General features: G+C 35.5%; 1 protein-coding gene across 2 annotated transcripts in view; it reads right to left on the bottom strand.

Annotated features, from left to right (window-relative positions):
- Nucleotides 1-11,178, bottom strand: part of GOLPH3 (golgi phosphoprotein 3) — a 46,522-nt gene that overhangs the window by 9,761 nt on the left and 25,583 nt on the right. For both annotated transcript variants that reach the window (XM_019647890.1, XM_019647889.1), the window contains one exon: nt 6,344-6,458. In XM_019647890.1, coding sequence (XP_019503435.1) covers nt 6,344-6,458 — 115 coding nt within the window. The remainder of the gene's footprint in view (nt 1-6,343; nt 6,459-11,178) is intronic.

The raw sequence follows: 11,178 nt of genomic DNA, 5'->3' as shown, positions 1-11,178 counted from the left end.
AACCAACTGAGCCACTCAGGCAGCTTCTGTCTTGTATTTTAAAAGAAATAAATTAAGCTAAATCCAAAGAATAAAGTCACCCGAAGTTTAGCATATTTTAAGAAACTAATATAAATTGGGATGGAAGGAGGGTAGTTGGATGCGTAAAAAAAGATACAATCAAGACACCTAATAGGTACTAGTGTTAGGACCTATACTAGCCACGGAAAATTAATTGCTTCAATTTAAGCAGAATATTAAAATACCTTTATACTTTGTAATAAATAACTGATGAATAATACTAAAATTTTAATTAAAATGTTACTGTGATCCATATTGTTATTCATTAGTCCCTAAATTATTCACTATGTGAAGAGACTTTATAAGTTATACAAGCAAATTTAAAATGTATAGAATTTATTTATAGTTCACTTTTTTGTAAGAGAAATTGTGAAGTGTATAGAGAGAGGAAATATTCTTCGAAGGTTATTTATGTCCACTGCCCACCAATTACTTCAGTGGAAATAACAAACTGACAGGTACCTAAATAATTTCACTACAGAAAACTTCTATCTTCCTTGATATTATGTTACAAAACTAAAAGCAGCTTTATTAAATTTGGCGCTCTAGTGACACCTTGTGACCAAACTGATCAACTACATGTCTTAAGATTTCAGAAAGCCAGAAACTCGTTTTTTGGTTTTTACAATTTATTGGGGTGACAATGGTGAGTAAAGTTACACAGGTTTCAGGTGTACAATTCTGTAACACATCATCTATATATATACATTGTGTGTTCACCGCCCAGAATCAGTTCTCCTTCCATCACCATATATTTGACCCCTTTCACCCTCATCTACCACCCTCCCTCCCACCTTACCCTCTGGTAACCACTAAACTATTGTCTGTGTCTATGAGTGTTTCTTCATTTGTTTGTCTTGTTCCCTTGTTGCTTTCAGTTTTATATCCCACATATCAGTGAAATCATATGGCTCTTGACTTTTTCTATCTGACTTATTTCATTTAGCATAATAATCTCAAGATCCATCCATGTTGTCACAAATGGCACTATTTCATCTTTTCTTATGGCAAAATAGTATTCCGAATGGGAGAATATTTTTGCAAACAAAGCCTCCAATAAGGGGCTAATATCCAAAATACATAAGGAACTTAAACAACTCAACAACAAAAAAACAAACAATCCAATTAAAAAATGGACAGAGAACCTGGACATCTCTCCAAAGAGGACATACAGATGGCCGATAGACATATGAAAAAATGCTCAATATCACTAATCATCAGAGAAATGCAAATAAAAACCACAACGAGATATCACCTCACACCAGTTAGAATGGCTATCATCAACAAGACAAATAATAACAAGTGTTGGAGAGGCTGTGGAGGAAAAGGGGCCCTCATACACTGTTGATGGGAATGCAGATTGGCGCAGCTGCTATGGAATGCAGTGTAAAGGTTCCTCAAAAAATTAAGAATAGAATTACCATATGACCCAGCAATCCCTCTCCTGGTTATCTACCCAAAAAAATCTTTATTCTTAAAAACAGTAGTCATTAAACATTTTTAAGTCTTTGCCTCAAATATATGTATATTTATTTTTAAAAATTAACAAGATATATAACAATGTTTGAGCATGTATAGATATACAGTGGAATAACAAAACAAACTCGTGGGTATCCCTTCCATCCCAGGTAAAGAAGAAACCTTTGTCAGGACCTGAGATGCCTTCCATGTCCTTCTCTGCCTCAGACAGAGGTAACCACCAGAATGACTTGTGTTAATCATTTTTTCTTTTTTTTTTTACCACCTATGCAAGTAACCCTCAACAATATAGTACAATACATGGTCTTGAAAATCACGCAGCAAGCAGACTTAGCTGTGTAAGGGCAGGTCCACTTTTCCCCCACTTCTAATCCCTCTTAATTGAACCACTTCCTTCTTTCTGTCTCATTCTGATTCTTCAAAGGCCTAGTTCAAGTCCCACTTCCTCCTCCAACTACTAAAACTCCCCCTAATTTTTTTTCTTAGCTACTTACTTACAGAGAACCATACTGTTAAACTCTAATCTATTATCAAATTATTAGAAATATACACTAGTTCCCCAAATGGATTTGAAGATTCTTTCAGCCTGGAAGCACTTCTTTTTAAGTTTCATAGCACATACGTCAGTATTGCTGCAATAAATGGTATTTAATCATTATCTTGAAGCAACCTGAAAATTTTAAAAATTTACAAATCAACAAGCTGGCCACAGTACCGAACACTTAAAACTGGTTAAGATGGTGTTATGCTGTATACATTCTACCACAATAAAAACAAACCTTTTTTAAAAAAACCAGCAAACTGTCAGTACTAGGTTGGAAACAGATGTTTTCTTAATCTACAAGAAATGTGCTTTTTTTCTTTTCCCATTCTGATTCTCTTCTTTTATGCTGAATTTATGGTTCATTCTTAATATATGTCAGGAATACACAACCAAGATTCTACTGGCGATATTCTGGCATTCATAGCCATCCTAAACTTCATAGGATATTGTTTTTAAAAAAAAACTTCCTAAGTATTATATCAGCCTCACACTTTACTCAAATTCCTAATTCAAATGAACACTCTGTTTTATAAAATCTTAATTGTATTTAAATACTTTTGAGAAAAACTTATCGACTTCTGCTACTTTTTCACTCAATCAGGTGAAAACAGTGCAACATCAGCTCACGTTGAGATTAGCAGTTAGCATTTACTCGTATACTGAGTACCATGCTCCACTCATAAAAATCACGTTAACAGGTAAATTTAAGAAGTATACAGCCACCTTAAATGTTAAGGTTCAACTTCCTTGCATGCCATATTAACTGAATTCATACTAATAAGTTCATTAATATGAATCCAATGTAAGGTATACAAACTGTAAAAAGAAACTTGGTGGTCTAAAACATGTTATTAAACCAAAGCCCAATGAGCCATTAGCATATATGATGTAAGAAAGAGATCACTGATGGATAGAACATCTGGAAACATCTCCATAGTGCAAAGTGGCATCAAAGTGGATATCAATAATATTAACATTAAGGCAATACTCATATGTTCCATAAAAAGAACTTTAGCACTGTGACTTATCTGCCACAAAAGTAACTATCACTTTGAGACAACTTCCTTTGGCCAGTTGATAACCTAATTACTAATTCTAATTTGCAATAACAGAAGTGGTCAACATTGGCAGCACAACAGGAGCTTAACCCAAAGACTGCTTAGGCCACTGATCTCCAAAGAATGTACAAAATGATCCATCAAGGTACACTTAGAAGTTATTAGCACTTCCACTTTTGTTTAAAATAATTATACTTGCTAATATTTAACATATGGAATTAATGTTAATAGCCTCACTAAGCCTGTCAGATGGCCACAGCATGTCACCGATAGGCAGTAGTGGGAGCCTAACCCAGAGAAGGGTGAGAATGTTTTGGGCACGGTTGACATACTGGATTGGTATGTGCTGAGTAAGTAGATTTGTGGATTATATTATCTAGTTTTAACCAAACAAATCCTCATCAAATGGGCAAAGTAATTTAAAAGATTCCTGCAAAAGAAATTATAAGACATCACCAATATCATAAGTACAAACGGGGAAAAGGGTAGAGTTCAAGTTTCTCTTTGTGAGGTAAAAAAAAAAAACTTGATCAGCAGATCTACAAGGGGGTGGTCAAAAACAAAATTTCAAAATTATCAAGACAGCCTTTTGAATAAGTTTATGTTCTCCATCAAAAAGAAGAATGAACCCTGCCTAAGTATAAAGTGCCATTATTGCCCTATTAGCTGAGAATGGAGTATGTGTACTTGATTTTTAAATAAACAAACATGCAAAACTCACAATCTTTTACTGACAGAACATCCTCATAATAGAACTATTGGGTTGTCGGAAAAGTCATGACGTATTTTGTCTATGTTTTTCAAAGGTCATTTATTTATATAAAGAACAAAGATCAATCAATGATATAATGCCCGTTTTGTTCAATAACCTTTTGGCATCTTTCAGTGAGCTTCATAATTCCTCGTTCATAAAAGGACCTGTCTTTATTTGCAAAAAACTGGACAAGGTGTTGATTTACTGCCTCATCTGAATTGAACATTATACCACGCAAGGAGTTTTGAAGAGAGCAAAACAAGTGGAAGTCTGACGGCGCAAGGTCTGGCGAGTATGGTGGGTGTGGCAACACATCCCATCCAAGCTCCAACAATTTTTGGCGGGTGATCAAACTTGTGTGTGGTCTCATGTTTTCGCAATGGAACACAACTCCTTTACAATTAACAAGCTCTGGATGTTTCTGGATTCTGGATTCATTCAAACTGTCCAGTTGCCAACAGTACACATTCAAATTGATTGTTTGGTTCCTTGGTAGGAGCTCGAAAAACATCATACCTTTAAAATCCCACCACACTGAGAGCATTACCTTCCTCTGATGAATGTCTGCTTTCGATGTCATTTGAGGCGAAATCAGCACGTCGGGACCAAGACCGTTTGCACACCACATTGTTGTCAACAATCCACTTCTCATCACCAGTTATCAGTTGCTTCAAAAAAGGATCATTTTCCTCATGTTTAATGATCATATTGCAGTGTTTATACGCGCTGTCAAATGAACTTCTTTGAGTTCATGCAGAACCCAAATATCGAGCTTGCTTACGTATCCCAGCTTATTCAGGTGGTCGTGAACGCTTGAATGATGGATGTTCAATGTTCCTGCAATCTCTTGTGTCGTGTAACGTGGGTTTGACTCAATCAATACCTTTATTTTGTCGTCATCAACCTCGGTGGGTCTCCCTGACGGAGGAGTGTCGTTGAGATCAAAATCACCAGTACGGAATTTCGCGAACCATCGCTGGCACTGACGTTCTTGTAGAGCATTGTCACCGTCAACACTATGCAACTTTTCACAAGGTTGACAGGTGTTCCCTTTATGGAAGTAAAACAATAAAATATGGCAAAAATGCATAGTTTGGTCTTCCATCTTCAACTTGCTGTAAAATCTCCAAAACTCAACCAAATCACTCAATTTTTTTTTAGAATGAAGCTAAAACTGTCAGCTGTCAAATGACATAGCAATAATATAGATGCAAATGACTCTAATACTTCCAAAAATGAACTAGTGCCATCTGTCGCAAACATGTGTCATGATTTTTCCGACAATCCAATATTATTTTAGAAACTATAAGTGAGAAAAACGTATCAATGTCAATTACCAATTTCTGACAAAGTCCATGTTTTTAAAACAATTGCTCTAAGCAGTGATATGTTTGAACTGAAATAAAATAACAATACATGTACAGGTGAGCCTTCAACAACGTATGGGTTAGGGACACCGACCCCTGTGGAGTTGAAAATCCATGTATAACTTTTGACTCCCGCCAAACTTAACTACTGACAGCCTACTGTTGACCAGAAGCCTTACCGATAACATAAGGTTGATTAACAAATATTTTATAGATATTATATATTGTATTCTTACAATTAAGCTAGAAAATGTTATTATGAAAATCTTAAGAAAAAACACATATACAGTATTTCTTTTTAAAAATCCGCATATAAGTGGACCCATGCAGTTCAAACCCAGGTTGTTCAAGGGTCAACAGCATGCCGAAGTTACATTTTACGTTAACAGCAGAAAGGAGGAACAAGATAAGTTTGGCCCTATCCTCAAGGAGCTCTGTCTAGAAGATTAGACAAATACACAAATAATATAAATCTAATGGTCATTAGTGCTGTCAACCACATGTTGTATGGTGGCACTTGCCTGTCTCCTTTAAACTTACAGAAGGCCACGTGACTTGTTCTGACCAATGAAACCTGAACCACGTGTCATTTCTGAGCAAAAACTTTAGAGCCTGAGTGAGCTGCTATGCTCTTCTTCCCTTTCCAATAGTGGCTGACAATGCTCCAGACGGTGCCAGTTCCATCTGCCTGGCTGCCAGTGACAATGAAGTGGCCTGTGACTGACTTACAGCATGAGTGAGAAATAAACTGTTATTTTAAGCCACTGAGGTTTGGGGGTTGTTTGTTACCACAGTTTAACCTAGCCTATCCAGAATAAGGCAGTGTGAGGTAATTCCGATAAAGAATGATGGGAGTTCTAAGGAAGAATATTACATCTCATTTAACATCTGCTCAGTCTGGTTAAAGGGGATGAAATTTTTAAAACCACTATTTTCCCCATTTAGTCACTGACAACTTTCAAGTTTGCCTAAATAACTAAACTAGCTGTTGGCTATTTTGTCGAAGTTCCTTTCAAAAGGATTTTAAACTTTTACAAAAAACTTTTAAACAGAATTCAGTAATTAATATACAGAAACTTACCACTAAGTAATTCAATCCAGTTCTGGACTGTTTCTGGAGGCTGAGTCTCCTTAACGTGCTTTAGAGCTTCATCAAGAAGAACATCCCCTGTTGGGGCATCAGACTTACAAATCACCTAAAATGTAAGCAATAAGAATGAAATGATCCACTGATTCTTTTCTCTGATTGATCTCTTTAAATGAAAAACTTAAAACAATTATGCAAATAATTCATTATGGTAAAAGCCCCAAGTGTTCATACAGTATCAAAGTTCAGATTTTAAATTCATTCTATATTAAGGAAATATAATATTTAACCTAACCAGATTAGCTACAATCATGAATGAAAATAAGCAAAATGAAGGAACAATTTATACTCACTGTAATTCCTTTTATTACTAAACCTTGGGCTATTTGATCCAGAAATTCATTTTTTCAACATTAGTTCCAGAAACAATCTCAATTATATGTAAGATTATGATAAAGGTGGCATTTTACATCAGTAGAGGAATTTTTCAAAAATGTTATTAAAACTGGCCAATAAATTAGCAGTAAAATTTAAGTAAGACTTGAGTCCTCAGAGCTTATATCACAGTAAAAGATAAAGATTTAAATAACGAAATATAATTCTACAGGTTAGACAGGTTTTTTCAAAGTTCTGACAACTAGCAGAAACCTTAAAGAAAAATAACCAATAGGCTTGATGACATAAAATGTTTGAACACTACAAATTTTTTTGTAAACTTAAGAGTGGAAAACTCCAGAGTTGGGGATGAGAGAGGAAAATGTTACACTGCTTTAGCCAAGCAGATCTCTACAGCCTTCATTAATGTTCTTGCCTAAGCAACAAACTTCTATTTAAACTTCTAGTTGAAATTTGAATCTGTTATATTATATACTTTATGTTAGCTATTAAAATCTTATGAAATTTAACAGTATTATTTTTTAAATGCAACAGTCCTCTCAAATTTGTCCTCAACAATGTATCCTTTACCTTTTTGCTCAATCTTCTAAAAGGTTAAAAAATGCATATGGTATGTATTTCTGAGACAGTGCGACCTAATAAAAATATAAGAACCATAAATGCATGCTACAAACTTATTTTTTTAATTTCAGTAGTAACATTAAAAAGGAAAAGAAACAAGTGAAATTAATTTTTATATATTTCACTTAAACCACTATAGCCAAAATATTAACACACAATAAGTATTTTTAAATTGAGATAATCTTACATCCTTCTTTTTCCATAGTAAGTCTTTAAAAATCCAGTGTGTTTTTATTTACAGCATGTCTCAATTTGTACTAGCCATATTTCAAGTGTCTGTCATAGACACATGTGGCTATCTTATTCGACAGTGCAGATATAGAGCATTTTCATCATCACAGAAAGTTCTCTGGACAGTGCTATTCTAGACCATGCTGCTAGTAGCGGGATCAGAGAGAATGAGAAAAAGGAGAGCCTTAGGAGAAAAAGTTGTCTATCTATACTGTGGTCATGCCACACCAGTTCTTACTTCCCACTGCCTCCTTAAATCTATTGCAGTGTGGCCTCAATGCCTACACCTTATACCCACCCCCACTTTGAGAGGGGTCTTATATCATGGTCACAATAACCAGGGTATATATAGGTGGATCCTTTTCCTTATGAAATTGTCCCCTAAATCTCTCTCAGAGGGATCACTGTTCTCCATCACCTCTGCAATTATTTTAGTCTACCTAATCTGTTTAACTTTCACTTGCATTAACTTAAGTTTCCGAGCCAGTTTTAGCCCTTGTCAATCCATTCTCCTCACTGATCTTTATAAAAGCCAAATCTTATCATGACATTCCACTGTTTCTGCTTAAAACTCTTCAAAGACTCACAGAATAAGTTCTAAACTCCTTAACAAAATTCCGTAACATGTAGCCCACTAGCAAATATTCTCTGCACACACATAATTTCTACTTAGTTATTGCTTTTCCCTTAGAGGGGAGAATTTCATCCTTAAATATGAACACATAACCAGGGATGGTAAGACATATGAAGGAAAGCCTTCAACAGCAAAGAGAACAAGAGAGAAAATAAGCTCTGTGAAACACAGGTAACATAGATAAAGGAAACTTTCAAAAGAGCCATAATATGCTCAGAGATTTAAAAGACATTACATCCATAAAACAAGAAGCCACAATAATAAACAAAAAAGGGCTCCTGGAAGTAAAAACACACAAGAGACATAATAAAAAGCTCAACAGAGGGTTAAAAGGTAAGAGAGGCCAAGAGAGTTATCAGTCATATCTCAATATAGGTAGGAAATAAAAATCAGGGGAAAAAAAAAAAACATAGCCAAGAGGTCCATATCCAACTTACAGTTCTAGAAAATGAGGGGCAAAAGATAGAAGAAATATAAACTTTCCAAAACCCAAACTTTCCAAAAGAAACACATTTCCAAATTGAAAGAACCTGTGTATAATGAATTTTAAAAGACCCATATCAAGGCATATACAATTTCAGAGCACCAGAGATATTAAAAGATTCCAACTGCTTCCAGAGAGGAAAAAACAGATATATCATACAGAGAATGAAAATCAGAAGAGCACCAGATTCTAAGAGCAACTCTGTATACTAGAGGACAAGGGGAAAATAACTTCAAAATTCTGTGGAAAAATAATTTAAATCTGACATTCCATTCCCAGTCAAACTGTCAAATAAAAATGAGGTATTGTTTTTAGGCATGCATTTTCAGACATGCAAAGTCTCAAAACAGCTCCCTCCCACCAAAGGTGGAAGAAAATATTAAATCCAGAAAACAAGGTGCTGAAAGCAGTAAAAATGTGACAGGAAGTCTCGGTAGATTCAAAGCATAACCAGTCCAGACTGGAGCACAAGGCAAATTTTAATGGAGTTATATGATCTATTTGAACATTTGAAAATTAATACTGCTAATTTTTCTCTGATTAAGCATGTAAGAAAAAAAAAACAGCCACATAGAAAACTTTAAAGAGAATTATTAACTCTAGAAAAAGCAAACAACTATAAAAGAAAGTATCATAGGATATACTTTAACTCTGCAAAAAACAAATTTAATACTTATAATAATATAAAACAATCATTACTGTTTTGTCAAAGGTTAGGACATAACTCTATGAGTAAGATGGGCAGGGTAGAGGTTAAATGGTATGTAAGACAGCCAAATATTCATTTATTTTACTAGAAAGTAAACAGCATCTCAAATTGATTTATCAAGAGATAGCAAGTTTATTTTAAAAGATGAAGGTAAGTACCAAAAGAAATAACTAAGAAAACTGTAGCAAGTTGAATGGTGGCCCTCAAAAGGTGTTCATATCCTAACCCCCAACTTAATCCTCATTAAGTCTTTGTAGATGAAATGAAGTTCAATTCGATCTGGAGATGAGATCACCCTGGATTACCCAGATGGGCCCTAAAAGCAATGAAAGGGTCATAATGAGAGATGCACAAAAGACACACACAGGACGAGGTGATGTGAAGACAGAGTGGACAGCAGGGTGGCCAGAAGCCAAGCAAGGCCTGGAGCCACAAGCAGCTCGAGGCGGCGAGGAGGAGAATTCAGTGAGAGCCGGCATATTCTGGCCCCAGAACTGTGACAGATAAATATTTGTTGTTTTAAGCCACCAAGTTTGTGGTAATTTGTTAAGGTAGCCCCAGGAAACTAATATAAGGACTAAGAATGGTTGCCTCCCAGAAGCAGGACTAAGGAGTGAAGAGGGTGGGTAGAAGACTGCTTTTTTTGTTGTTATAAGCTTTTTAGCACAGTTTGATTTTATAACTATTATATATGTATTATCTTAATAAAATCAGTAATTATTTTTAAAATGAATAAATTAAATCATATTGGAGTATTTTTCCAAAAGACATATCAACTATTTACTTAAGATCACACAAACAAGAGGACTGAAATAATAAGCCCACACGGAGGGAACATGTCTCTTGGTCACCACTGTATCCCAGGGTCAAGCACAATGCATGGTAGACTTAAGCACTAAATAAATATAATAAATGAGTAAACGAATGGAAGAGCAAATAACTTGCTGATAACCAATACAAAACTGGTTCTTGTTCCCAGAAAAGAACATATCAATATCAGTACAAAGAACCAGATCAGTATCGTTTCACTTTAGGTCTGAGCTCCAGAACATTAATGCAAAATTACTAGTAATTACTTTAATTAAGAGCAACCTCTGTAACTATAACTATAACAGCAGATCCTTAAGGTTTTTCCTCCATAATTCTATGGCTGCACAGTAAAATGAAATAAAAAAACTATATTCTGCTTTATGATATAGTTATCTAAAACAGTAATTTTAAAACTAATCCTACATTAGCTCATTTGATCTTACTTTAAATGACTAGACTAGATTTAATTTAAAATCCCAGGAGAAATATTGGGTCGTCAGGAAAGTCATGGTGTATTTTTCTATGTTTTTCAACGCAAATATGCATCATGACTTTCCCGATGACCCAATCCTTTCTGCTATACCATGTGTAATACTTTGCCTACAACTTTCAAGAATCATTAATGGCTTTCTTTCCCATAGGATTATTACTGTCTACAGCATATCAATCAAAAAATATTCAGTTCTGGGCCGACCAAGTGGCACGTTGGTTAAGAGCTGGCTTGGGATGCCAGCGGGCCCCAGTTCAGATCCCACGTATGAGGGCCAGTGACACTGCCCTCTACAGCTAAGATGCTGAACAACAGCTTGACCTGGAGTTGGGCTGTGTGGATCCCCTGCTGCAGTGGGTTGCCATAAGCTACCATGTGTATCCAACAGCCAGCGTGAGCAGCCAGCAGATGCCGTGAGCGGCCTTCCAGAAGCCGGCGACTGATCTGCCTAGCC

This window comes from Hipposideros armiger, unplaced genomic scaffold (assembly GCF_001890085.2).
Source record: "Hipposideros armiger isolate ML-2016 unplaced genomic scaffold, ASM189008v1 scaffold_117, whole genome shotgun sequence".
NCBI lineage: Eukaryota > Metazoa > Chordata > Mammalia > Chiroptera > Hipposideridae > Hipposideros > Hipposideros armiger.
This window is presented reverse-complemented; position numbering and strand designations above follow the sequence as displayed.